The sequence below is a fragment of the Barbus barbus genome (assembly GCF_936440315.1).
Source record: "Barbus barbus genome assembly, chromosome: 45".
Taxonomy (NCBI): Eukaryota; Metazoa; Chordata; class Actinopteri; order Cypriniformes; family Cyprinidae; genus Barbus; species Barbus barbus.
The window spans coordinates 17,826,186-17,840,196 of NC_136723.1; the positions used below are offsets into that span (position 1 = coordinate 17,826,186).

The 14,011-nt window shown below is 34.7% G+C and overlaps 1 protein-coding gene across 1 annotated transcript; it reads left to right on the forward strand.

Moving 5' to 3' along the window:
* The first annotated feature begins 425 nt into the window (after positions 1–425).
* On the forward strand, positions 426–13,910 carry LOC306864478 (uncharacterized protein). The gene is made up of 31 exons (XM_079408509.1): positions 426–519; positions 2,060–2,157; positions 3,363–3,733; positions 4,049–4,118; positions 4,251–4,295; positions 4,388–4,452; positions 4,831–4,961; positions 5,345–5,366; positions 5,470–5,513; positions 5,621–5,763; positions 5,932–5,973; positions 6,091–6,176; positions 6,278–6,330; positions 6,566–6,608; positions 6,694–6,722; positions 6,811–6,962; positions 7,043–7,169; positions 7,691–7,830; positions 8,584–8,785; positions 8,991–9,147; positions 9,370–9,540; positions 9,780–9,902; positions 10,003–10,048; positions 10,142–10,245; positions 10,347–10,468; positions 10,563–10,834; positions 10,953–11,052; positions 11,240–11,520; positions 12,509–12,610; positions 12,703–12,843; positions 13,360–13,910. Exons 2-31 carry the CDS (start codon positions 2,064–2,066, stop codon positions 13,464–13,466), a joined length of 3,585 nt encoding a protein of 1,194 aa, XP_079264635.1. The 5' UTR covers positions 426–519; positions 2,060–2,063; the 3' UTR covers positions 13,467–13,910.
* The last annotated feature ends 101 nt before the right edge of the window (positions 13,911–14,011 follow it).

Below are 14,011 nucleotides of genomic sequence, written 5' to 3' on the forward strand. Positions count from 1 at the left end.
TTACAACTTAAACTGATGCAAAACCGTTAAAAGCAGCTCGACCTGTTAGTCCATGAAACTGATTTACAAGAGATACATGAAACAGTAGCCATAACAATATAACTTTGTAAAAAATAAACAAGTGTTTGAATCTGTTGCTTGTTATTTCTCAAATGCATTTATTTTAATTTTACTTAATTTAAAATATCACTTAAAATAATCAAAGCAATTTTTTTTTCTGTAGACGTAGCTCCAAATTGAACCCAATATGCTTGAAACGTGCATAAAATATAAGGGTATATACTGAAAAATAGGATTATTATAATGATTTATTGATTTACAGTTAAAATGTAGCTTTGCTAGAGGGAGAGCACACTTCCTGTGCTTTGGAGGCTGGGTGTGTTGAAGTTTTAGGTTAAGGTGGGTGGTGCACATAACTCAGTCTTCACTGATACACTTCAGAAGACAGTGGAACCTGAGCGCCTTTGAAGTTTCTAAGAAACTTGTCTTTCTGAAGTCTGGAAAGGCACATTTTTGTAGGTGAGTTCCTGTTATTCTGTGGGAAATCAGGCTGTGGCTGTCAACAGAGACATATTTTTGTGTGAGAGAAGAATATATCCATGGTTTGGTGGTTGTCGGTACAGATCAAGTGTCCACAAGGTATGTGGCATAAATGAATTAATATTAATTGTGAATGAATAAATACATATTTAGTGTTCATTTTATGATTAAAATTTAGCTGTGTGCTGGAAAAGACCTTTTGACTGCAAATAAAAAAAAAACTATATCTGTTGGTTTGGTAATGTTTCATGGACTGTTTCATTATTTATTGTTAATTACAGGGATAGATAGTACATTTTTGCTTCAGTTATACATTATAATTAAATTGTTATATAAATGAATTATATACTGAAACATTACTTTCAATTGTAAGTTATCTAATGAGAGGCTAGTTGGCACCTTATCAAATAATCAAAATACTGATAAATAAAATAATAATTTAGAATAGCTTATATATAATATTCAATATATGCTACTTAAGACCTTTATCTAGCAAGGACAAATTAAACTGATCAAAAGTGACATTTATGTTACAAATATTCTATTCTGTGTCGAATAAATGCTGTTCTTTAAAACTTTATATTTATTCATGATTCCTAAAAACGTATCATGGTTTCCACAAAAATATTAAGCAGAACAACTTGAGCACCAAACCAGAATATTAGAATGATTTCTGAAGGATCATGTGACACTGAAGACTGGAGTAAATATACATTTTAAAATACATGAAAATACAGTTAAAACAGCTATTTTGAATTGTAATAATATTTCACAATATTACTGTATTTACTGTATTTTTGAGCAGGAGAGAATTTCAAAAACATTTCTTACCAACCCAAACCTTTGATGAACTTTTGGTAGTGTAAGTTCAGGAGTGTTCTTTTAAAAAGATAAATATTACAAATTATTAATTAAAAAATATTTAACATTAATATGTGATTTTTAGAGTGAGATTTTGAACATTGCCGCAAAAAGACGTTTTTTTGTGCATTTGCTAGCTCTACAGTTTGAGTGACAGGAGGGCTAATTTAGCTATTCACTTTTTTCTTCTTAATGCCTGATCTCTGAATTAAAATTCTTACATTAGATCAGGTCAATTGTATTTATTAGAAATGCACACTCACCATTGATTTTCTATTGAAAGCTCTTGACCAATCAGATTAATGGTTAAACAAATGTTCTGTAAGTTCAGCCTTATGTATTTATGATATGTATTAAGTTAGGTATTAATTTAGCCATATTGAAGTAACTGAATGAAATGTGAACTGATGTGAAGCGGATGTGCTGAAACTTCATGAACTTAATTGTGTTACCTGTCGAAGTCTTTTGTTTGGGATTCACATCATGGCCAGTGTATTGACTTAAATAGTCAATCACTAAAGGGGTGTGACAATCACTACAGTTACATTTACATCCCTACAGTTAAAATGAACCAAATTTGATACTTGTTACTTTGAAACTTGTGAAGTTACTTTTTGTCTGTTGCAAAGTGAGTGAGTTTTTTTTGTGTATCTTTTAGAGCAATGGCGACTAAACGATTGAGTAGATGGAGTTTTGGATTCTGGAGCTGCCTGGATTATGTGTTCTTCCTGCTTCTGCTCCTGCTGTGCCAACCAGGTAAGGTCTGATAATTGTATAAAACACACCTTTGATCATTATACAGCTCTACTTAATTACAGGGATTGTCCTCCTGTTTGCTCACCTATTATGCCACATGCTACCCTACATTTGAGTTTATAGAACAAAGCTAGGTGATGATGAAATACAACGTTTATTTGCACAATGTAACATTACACAATGGCTTGTGTAACTCTTAATGGCGATCAAGAGGTCTTCAGTATCCTATATCCTGCATTTGAACATTTGTAGCCTAAAAGACTGCTATTGAAAAGATCTAATTTATCTAATTTTGTAAAGTTTTTGCATCGCTAATTATATAATCAGTTATACGATGAGCTGCATGAACTTCACAAGTTTGTGTAAAACATGATGATCATGATCCAACAAGATCCAAAGAGCATTTTTGTTTCAGTGGAAAGAAATCTGATATTTTATATAAAATTTGTTCCCATGTTGAATGTCACAAATCTGTTACAGTTCATGTTACATCATGATGTTTTTTAAGCCTAACTTTTTCAGTTTACTTCCAGATTTTGCCCCCCCCCCCCCCCCCCCCCCCACACACACACACTTTTTACTTATTTCCTTTGAACTTATTTCCCATATTCATTGTATGTAGGGCATATATATGAGCAGTAATTTGCCTTTGTCTGCTTGTCTCTCCTAGTGTAAAGACGAACATCTCATATTGTTCAGTATTCCTGTAATAAGAGCGTATCTGAGTCACGTAAAACATGGGCTGTGATCACTTTGAAACACAATAGCTTAACTGAACCAACCATACAAATACTGCTCAGTCAACCTGCTGGACATGTTTTAGTCTGGAACAAAACAAAAGCCAATTTCATGCTTATGAATCAGCTAAATGGCCAGACAAATAGAAAGAGATGGATAAAGAGTAGCCCTTCATTACAAAAACAACAACAGCATAAAGTTAAAAAATAAATAAAGGCTGATGATGCTTACCAGAGAGACTGATATTTGATTCTTTGATAGACAAAATAATGAAGTTTAGTTCAACAGATGTGTAGTTATTTATTTTTTTATAAATGCCATAAATTCTTATTTGAATGAAATATTTAATACATACAACTAATAATCTGATAGCGATTATGTTGTGTACCTATATGAATTTTATTATTCATGCATGTTATAATGATACATCAGTTGTAATTGAATCTTTTCTGTATGTTTTCTTGCAGTAACATCGAGCACAAATGGCACAACAATTGGGTTTTTAGCCCTCACAGGATCTCCAGGACTCCTAAATTTAACAACAGCGACTGGAGGAACCACAGCTAATGTTGCCACAACGCATTCTTCGACAACCGAAAGTCACAGTTACTCATCAACAGTGCCATTAACAACAAGCCATGTTACTGTGCAAAATACAACAACAGTGATGCAAACCAAAGTCACATCTTCTAACATAAGCACAACAATCCCAGCAACAACATTTACGACGGAATTACACAGCACTGATAATCAAACTGTGGAAACCACACCATACGCATACACTGGAAACACAACTTCTTTTGAAACAACTGCAAACTACACAACATTTACAGCAACAGTAAGTACTACAAATACACCATTATTAGCGCAAAAGCTACATTTACATCCTACAGTATGTTATCAAGCACCATATTATGGGGTGGTGATTGCGCAGTGGATAAGACACATGCCTTTGGTGTGAGAGACCCGGGTTCGAATCCACTGTGAGACACCAATGTGTCCCTGAGCAAGACACTTAACCCCTAGTTGCTCCAGAGGCGTGCGACCTCTGACATATATAGCAATTGTAAGTCACTTTGGATAAAAGCGTCAGCTAAATGAATAAATGTAAATGTAAATGTATTAATAGACTCATTACCAATATCATCTTCAGCCCGAACCATCATCCTCCACCAGCATAACTGATACAACACCAACCATTAACCAAACATTAACATCGACCGGTAAGACATACAGTGTAAAGATCTATCTCTGTGTGAACCAAACTACAGTTTACACTTTCTATCATGATAATTTTGACATTTTACCACCTTACTACCATCTACCACCTCTAATATTCATTCATTCTTGTCTAGTTACAGAACCCAATCCTTGTGACGTTCATCTAAGCTGTGCGGATGGTCAGTATTACAACTTCAGCACACATAATAGCCCAATTTTCTGTTAAATGTAAGAAATATAATACATAACTGACTCTTTTGTTTTTTATTAGCATATTACTTGATAAACGTTAATGTAGCAGGAACACCCGAAAGTGATCTACCGATTGAAATATGGGTAAGTACAGGAATGATACTCTCGTGATATTGAGAAGATTTTATTTTATAATATTGATGTAGAATAATAAAGAAAACATAATAAAATGTATATTATATAAAAATGATATATTAACTATTTTAGTTATATCATATATATTTTTGTTAATTATATATTAATTATATTAATATTAATTTATTAGACATAGATTATACATATTTTAGTATTTTAATAACAATATTTTTACACCATAATATTTTTTAACAATGAGAGTTAACAGCTGAAGGATATATAAAACAAATACAGAGTTTAGAAGAAATATGAAAAAGCACTTTGCAGTTTTCTGTCATTCTTTGACAAGCAGTAATTTAACTCAATAATCTGAAATGTGTTTTCCAGCTTGAGCAGCTTTACAGAAGCAGCCTAAATGCATGTACAGCTTCCAGACTGAAGACAGTTAAGACTGTGGTGGAGGAGGTCATTGATGGAAAATTAATTACAGATGTGCTTACCACAACTACCAGCATAAGGTACAGTACCCTGTTGTGACCTTTTCTTATGAATAAATATATACGTATATATAAGTATACATTATAAATATATAAATAAATAAGTGTTCTCACTTTAGGCCCTTTAGACATGCCAGTACTTTCAAGCTGAATAATATTTGTGTGTTATGTAATTTGTCTTCTTTCCTGTGCTTCAAATAAAACTATGAATTTTATCATCATGCATTAATGTCTGTCTGTTCCGAAAGTTAATTCCTTCATTTAATAAGGGATGTTTAAAGAGCTTTCAGTTGCCATTATTTTTCTGACCTCAGTTTACACAAAGAATAGAGCTGTCAGCAGGTCTTATTGTGCTTCAAAAAAACTGTGTAATCAATTAAACTGGTCTTGTTTATGTTCCGCAGTCCACAAAACCCCACGTTTGACGTAAGTACAGATTCAGTTGTCACTGCATGCAGCACGTTTGGGCATTTCATGAGATTTCATATATGAAGCATATACAACATTTGCTTTTATTTTCCATTACTAGGAACATTACATGGAGGTCACATGTGATCCACAAAATAGCACACAGTCAGTAGAAGCTGCTGCTCCCATCCATATTAAACATATTCAAACAATAGATAAAATCACTGTACTTCAGTAAGCTTCTCTTACATCATCCTGGTGTTTTCTGACAGTGCACAGTGCAGTATTCTTCTGCAGCTGAGTGAACCTGCCAATGTTTGCTGCATTAGAGATGCTGTTATGAAGATGAACTCAGAAAATGTCAGCGTCAGTTTGCTGGGAACTGGTGTTCAGGAGTTCTGTCCTACTAGCACATGTAAGGCTTCTTTTACCCTTTTTAATAATTATATTTAATTGCTCAGAAATGTGACTTACTTTAAAGACCTTGTTGGTTTTCAACATATGTAAAAACGTTAATGAACATCTACACATTTGCAATCAATGTGCCATGATGTTTTAACTTATCTTTTGTTTTTCCCTAAAGCACTGCAAACATGTAGTTGTTCCTCTCACTGCAATAACTCAGGTAAGACAAGTTTATTGTAAGAGTCTGTAAATGCACAAAAACCCTGCTTCAAATATAAATACATTTTAAGGGTAAATCAGATTAAAGGTTATATTTACATGTTCTCCTCTATTGTAGATTTCTACTATTACCATTTTAATGCACAGTGGAAGCAATACTATCCGAGAGTATTCGTTTCCGACGACAGCTTGCCGCGCTATTCCGTAAGTATCACGTGTATTAAAGTCAGATCGCTGGATGTTCATTCGTAATTAACATACTGATTTGTGATAATTCTATTGATCCTTATATTGTTTTTATTTAGATTTTTCTAAAGTTTTCTCAGTTCTTGAATCACTCAGCATGCAGCAACATGTCGTGAGTTAAGACCATTTTTATTGTATCTTTTTGGTTTCAAATATAAAAAAATTACATTTATTTGCCAAAGCAGTTTATGGTACAGCCATTGTGGTCATCATCGCTGAAATTGAACCCATGACCCTCTAGCACAATTCTCTACAAGCTGACCTGCAGGATATCTACTAAATATGATAAATACAAGAGTAATACCATAGTACATTTTTAACAGTCCTCTTTTACTTCTGCATTTTAGATCTGCATGTGACAGTGTGCAAACTTTCAGAAATCACATTCGGGTAAGATATCTTGATGTCATTCATGAAAGAAATGTCTTTTGGTAGAATGGCACAGATCTCTAATTTGCAATTCTGACTCCTGCAGGACATAGGTGTGAGTGATTGCATAAACTGGTATGTTAAGTCTCACTGCAGCATGATTTCATGGTAAAGTTTCTTCTGCAGTTGATGGGTGGTTAATGTACTGCTCCTTCCTCTCCAGGCCAAGCAGTTGTGGTGATATGGCAATTAGACCCAGCAATGTTATAGTGAAACTAGACACAGCAATGGACCCGTGTGATGTTCGCACAGCTCTAGTGGCCATCTTTGAACCTCAGGAAATCTTCACCTTCGATGGAGTTGTGAGCAGAGTAGGTAAGTGTCTTCTGTAAACATAGCTATATATCAGATAATTTTCTGAATATATCTGATGACATAGTTGTGATTATTTTCAGCTATCTGCTCACAATCTTTGGATCCTTTAAGAGAGTATTTCGATTGGATGCCATCTTTGAGTACAAATGTCAGTTCTGAAAGCTTCTGCATGAAGTCAGACAGAAAAAACTTGTCGACAAATTACTGGTTAGTAAAGTTGTGTTTTCTTTGCATACAGCGTGTCATATATGTCAGTAGATGTACAGTATGTATGCCATTTGTATTTATTAGCAATATTCCTCTGCCACAAACACATACAGTATACAGTACATGTACTATAATATACATATGAAGGTGTACAGTATATATGTCTTTAACTTCATCACACACACATTACTTTTTTTATGGGTTCATTCTATAGACGTAAGGGTTTTTATACCATAACTGTATAATGTTTTTTATTTTATTTTGAACAAACTGTATTTTCTATCTCCTTACACTGACCCTGCCCCTCACACAACATTTTCTGCATTTTTAGATTTTCAGAAAACTTAATTTTGTATGATTTAAAAGCTTGTTTCCTCAAGGGGACCGAAAAATGTCCCCCCAAGGTCAAAATTTATGGGTATTACTATGCTTGTGGTCACCATAACGTAGGGAATACCAGGACACACACACATGTGCATATCTGTTTTCTTAACAACACTTTTTATTTCATATGTTTACAGCTCAACCGGCCTTATGTTTGAAGGCAGGCCAAGTATAGTCATTCCCCTGAATGGCAGCTGTAATTCATCTGCACCCGCGTCCCAATACAGTACCACACCTCCATCTTTCACAACTTCACCTGCTAATGTAACAGCCTCAGGTAATTAAATACAGTAAAACTGGGATATGTGAGGGCACATTTAACCCCAAATCTCTTAAAAAAACAATAATAATAAAAATATTATAATGTCAAAATGCACTAAAATGTATTCATACACTTTAGTTTGGGGACCAATTCTCACTATTAACTTAATATTAACTACAACTTTTGCCTGAATAAACTCCTAATTTGCTGCTTATTAATAGTAAGCTAGTTGTTAAATTTAGGTTTAGGGTTAATGGATCTAAAATGCAGTCAATATACTAGTAATTTCTAGTCTAATAAGCAACTAGGTAACGGTAAGAATTGGTTCTTAAAATAAAGGTTAAAATCAAGGATTTTTTCATATTGTGACTTTATTTTTAATGACAATTAAGCAAATAAAAAATACAGAACAATTTGTTTTAAATAAAATGCAGTGCAATAAAAAGCAACATGATAAACAAATACTATATATTTTCTTCTTGCATTACAGTACTGAAAATTGACAATATCATCCTAGGTTTTATTTTCTTAATGGAAAATATAATTTTCTATTTCATTCCTGATTTTGGGGTAAAATGTGACCCAGACATGTTTTTGACAGGTTTAATGAGATTCACCTTGTTACTCTGTCATAAATTCAATGTAATTATTAATGCTGTTTACAGAAAGAAAAGCCAAAGGAGCATTCAAGAATGAATCTGGGATCGATCAATTAACCAATCGACTGAATTTTTATCTCTTTCTCTATATTGTCTACAACCACGTCAGGGACATTAGATGCTGAAAGATTGTTGAAGTTGAGTGCAAATGCCTCGTCTTTAAACGCCTCTCAGGTGGAGCACATTTTATCACAGCTAGAGTCACTCCTCTCTGGGCCCAACGTCAGCCTGGCTCTGGCAAACATCTCCGTCTATATTGTCAACAACCTCCTTGATGTTCCTGTGGCTGTAATGACTCCTTTCTCAAAGAGGTGAGACACTCATCTGAGGCCAGGTTTATAATTATTTTGTCCCATTTATTATGACATAATAGTAAAAGAATTAAGTCAAGCCTTAAAAAGGCCAACCTAGAAATACGTTTACCCAAATTAAGCTTTAAGTATACATAAGAGTCAGTAAAAAATATTGTCTGATATGCTGGATAATACAGTCAGGCTGTTTGTTTCTGGTTACTAGGGCCATTGGGGTTATTGACACAGTGGGTCTTAAACTGGTTGTATCAGGGACGAGTCAGTCAATACTTTCACCATCAGTGGGTCTGGCAGTGAAGAAAGTTGATGGGACCAACTTTCAGGAGACGTCCTTCTCCTTAATTGAAACATCTAGTGTGCAGGTAACATCTCCATCATTAATTCTTAATTCTCCATCGTTAACTGTTTTCAGTATAGGCACTTATGTCTATGATTAATTTTCTAACACTTTATAGACTTATCATGGCTATATACACTACACTACACAAATGAAGTGACGATACTGTACAGTGTTGATGAGTACAATGTTTTGGGTTTCATGGGTCAGAGTAGCTGATTTGGTTATGCTGTGTTTGACATTACAGATTCAAAGTATCCCCAGCATGGAGACTGAAGACATCATGGTTCAGGTTCGGTCCACTCCTTTGGGTTCAGTCATCCTCCCGGCGTCCCTCACACAGAACCTCACAGCAGATCAGCAGCGGCTCGCAACCAGAGTCCAATTCAACTTCTTCCAGAAGAGCACCTTCTTTCAGGTCTGATACAGAGCACTGCTTTTGAATCAAATTAGTTAGCTTTGTATTAAGATGACTGCTGCGTATTTGAAATGGCTGAATGGTGTCGTGTGAACTGATAGGATCTATGACTTCTTCTAGATATTATCTGGCTAGCACAACTCAAAACAATGTTTGTTTTGCTGTAGTTATTGTGTTAAAATGGGAATCTGATCAGAGCCTCAAGTATCTCTGAACTCTTTTTTTTTATTTCTGTGTAGGACAAAAATCTTGGTGACCGTAAACTAAACAGCGGGATTGTGGGTAGCAGTGTGGCTAACCTGAGCATCTCAGGTCTACAGAAGGAAGTGCTGATAACCTTGCGACACATTGGGCCCATTCCGGTCAATATAAATAACATTAATATCACAACAAACACAAAACAGATTTGTACTTCAATACAAGACTGCTTTCTTTTCTTACACTCTTTTCATTCCTCCACAGCCTAACAAGGTACCTTTCTGTGTATTCTGGGACTTTGGATTAAATGGTATAAGTTGTTTTGTAATGTTCCCTTCTTTACCGAATAGACTATAGGAGCGGTTTGAATTGTGTGTTTTAACCATTGATCTTTGGTTCACAGATGGCTCGGGTGGCTGGAATTCTTCTGGGTGCCGTGTGCTTAATTCTTCTGCTGAAGAAACTCGGTGCGCCTGCAATCACCTTACCAGTTTCGGTATTCTGCTAGTGAGTTACAGCACAAAGAATTTACATCACCTCACACATCCTTGTTTAATGTTATATTCCGATTCTTTGGGATGTTATTATAATTGTGTTTTGCCTGACAGGACATTTCCAGGACTGGACCACCTGGACCGCATGCTGAAATCCTAACATACATTACGTACATCGGCTGTGGCATCTCAGCCATTTTCCTCTCTGTCACCCTGCTCACATATCTGGCCTTTGGGTATGGATCCCTCTGACCAGTGGAGACTCGCCATTTACCTTTGTTTTAAGTTAAACTGTCTATCTATATAATACTTTTTTTTGTCTCATGACAGTAAAGTGCGCAAAGACATCCCGTCTAAGATCCTGATTCAGCTGTGTCTTGCCTTGCTGCTGCTAAACCTGGTTTTCCTATTGGACGCCTGGCTGGCTCTGTACCCAGATGCCGTGGGTCTGTGCATCTCCACTGCTTTTTTCCTGCATTATTTCCTCCTGGCGTCCTTTACCTGGATGGCACTGGGAGCTGTCCACATGTATCTAGCCATCGTCAAGGTGTTGAACACCTACATCACCCGCTTTATGGTCAAGATAGGACTTGCTGGATGGGGTACGTGACTGATTTGTTACTTGCACAAGTTCATGTTTTGTCTTTTGAAGGCTGCTTTTTAAAAATAGTTTAATCTGTCTGAGGGCAGATGAGCTCATAATGTTTTGTTTCTTTAAAGGTATTCCTCTTGTGGTAGTCATAATTGTCATAGCTATTAACAAAGACCACTATGGCCTTGTGACATATGGGAGGAATGCAAATGGAGCAACTAATGATTTGTGAGTAATAGCCTAATTCAGATTTTTTTCTCAGCACTATATTGATATGGAATATATAATAAATATATTCTATATAAATGATAGAAAATGCAAAAAATATATATATATTTTTAACTTTTAATGTCAAATTAAACCCTGCTGAATATGTTTTATCATTTCTTTCATGGTTTTATCATTCTCCCCACAGCTGCTGGATAAAAAACGACATTGTCTTCTATGTTGCTGTGGTGGCGTACTTCTGTCTTGTCTTCCTGATGAACCTCATCATGTTTATCGTGGTGATGGTCCAGCTGTGTCGCATTAAGCAGAACCATCACAATGTACAGAATCGCAGCAGCTGGCAGGAGTTGCGTAGTGTTGCTGGACTCACCGTGCTTCTGGGCCTCACCTGGGGCTTTGCTTTCTTCGCCTGGGGTCCTGTTAACCTGCCCTTCATGTACCTGTTTGCTATTTTTAACACTTTACAAGGTAGGTCCCAATTTGTACAGATGCTTTACCATTCTTGAAAGGCTAAATTTACCCAATTTGCTTTCTTAAAAACATCTCTGGTATTAATGTGCACTACTTATCATTGCAAGTTATTATAAAGAAAAGTAAAAAGTGTGGTTTCCTTGGAAAATTTGAAAGGGAAAAAAAAAGATTTTATAAATTCTGTTATTTAGAAATGTCAAAGGTAACTTTAAACTCACTGTGGAACTACATTTATTGTGAAACTACAATACAAATATAGATTAATTGCATTTTGTCTTTAGGTTTATACAGCTAATGTTAAAAGTGGACATAAAAAAGAAGCACTTAATACAAATATTAGCATTTTCCAGACAATATTTTAATTTAATGTAATAAATTATTAATTTATTTAATTCATTTTAATTGAACATTAATTTAGATAATTTTTAATTAGTACATTTTATTTATTTGACTGTGGTATAGTAAAAATAAACTTATTTAATTCTATATAATATAACACGTTTTCTCATATAGTATAAAAGTGTCTTTACATATAAAAAGTTTTAAATGTTTTGCATTCTCTTATTAATACGATTTAAATTAAAATCTATTTTAAAATGTAGTTTATGTCTTTAGTGTCACATGATCTTTCAGAAATCATTCTAATATGCTGAAGATCATTTCTTTTTAGTGCTCAAGTAACATTTAATGTACAGTGTTTAATATTAATAATGTAAAAGTTAATTTTACTGTCACTTTTGATCAATCTAATGTATCTTTGCTAAACAAAACTGAACAAAACAAAACAGTAATCATTTTCCACACTGTTCAATTGTCAGGATTGTTGTGTTTAGGTGCTAATTTTTATTAGTTTCACATTATGCAACCCACTGTGTCAGAGTTTCTTTGTGGAATCCATAATATTATCAGGTAGCTAAACACACGTCAGGGTTTATTTTTAGGGTTCTGATGGACTGCTGATGCTAATGCACCTGTTCCTTCGCAGGATTCTTCATCTTTGTGTTCCATTGTGCCATGAAAGAAAATGTCAGACGACAGTGGAGGACATACCTGTGTTGTGGCAGCCTGAGGCTGGCAGAAAATTCAGGTAAGAGGCCTTTTGATGTTCATGCAAATGACTGACTTGCTATTAAATAGCATATTTATCTAATTACTGGCCTTCTCTCTTTTATATAACAGAATGGAGTCGCACAGCAAGTCAAAAAATAAACAAAGCTGCCAAAAAAGGAGGGTTTTCATTCCGCTCGGCGAATTCTAACAATTCTAGCTCATCATTCCTGAAGCATGACAGCTTGACATCTGATGTTCCCTTAGGCATCAGTGAGTATTATCTGCTAGACAGGCTGTGTTAATCATCCTTCCACATGGTTATTACCTGAAATTCCTAGTTGAAACACCAGGTGATGCTAACTGATCTTTAAACTAGAGTGAACAGAACCTATTATTAAAGTTTATAAAGAAACCTATTATTTGGTTTGCCCCAAAATGGAAAATTGCTCTAGATGTAGATGAGGTTTTTCATCAGAACAGATTTGAAGAAATTTAGCATTATATCACTTCCTCACCAATGGATGCTCTGCAGTGAATGGTGCCGTCAGAATGAGAGTTCAAATAGCTGATAAAAACATCACAATAATCAACAAGTAATTCACATGACTTTAGCAAATTTTCATTTTTGGGTGAACTTTTCCTTTATTTAATGTAAATGAAAACATCTTTTATACTTGAAAACATTTATAGTTCAATATTAAATCTGAATGTTAAGCTATTTGAATAATCAGATTAGTTCTATTGTGAAAGAAGTGCAAAATGTGAGCTGTTTGTCTGTGATTGCAGACAACCCGATGGATGACAGGACAATAACTGCAGCAGAAAAGCCCAGCTCAGGTTCTGACGTGGTATTGAATGATATCAACAACCAGTACCGAGGTCAGAGGTCATAATGAATGAACTGATCACGGCTGGTATGAGCGTGTGTGCACGTATGTGTGTGGTATGGTCTAACGAAACTGTATTTCACTGCTATTTTAAATTTACATAAAGTATTGCATGTTGTATATACAACACAAATATTATTTCAAATAAAGCACTTTAATTAATGCAATTAAATAATGAAGCTACCACAGCAATGCAAAACCTCTTAAACCAACAACAAGAACAAAAAATTATCTGATGGTTTAGGTTGCATAATTTTTCTGTGAGTAGTTGGATAATCGTGCAGTTGGAATAAATTGGATAATTGTGTATGAAATGAAATTAGGTGCTTAAAATATGGTTAAATTACTGAGTCTGGAAAATTCAAAATCATGTATGTTGTCACATGTATTTTATTTTTGTATTTTTATAGCTTGTCAAAATAATAAAATGTACAACATAAGAGTATAACAAAAGAAATACAAGTTGTAGAGTGTGTGGTTGATAGTTTTCTTCACAAACACACTTTTTTCCACAAACACACGTGTGCATTCAATCTGCAACATGCTATAAT

Bases quoted from the DNA above. Each gene is read 5' to 3' on its own strand.
- LOC306864478 (XM_079408509.1), top strand. From the start codon at position 2,064: ATGGCGACTAAACGATTGAGTAGATGGAGTTTTGGATTCTGGAGCTGC. The intron at 7,831-8,583 runs GTAATTAAATAC...CAACCACGTCAG, and splicing joins TGCTAATGTAACAGCCTCAG to GGACATTAGATGCTGAAAGA. The intron at 8,786-8,990 runs GTGAGACACTCA...TCTGGTTACTAG, and splicing joins ATGACTCCTTTCTCAAAGAG to GGCCATTGGGGTTATTGACA.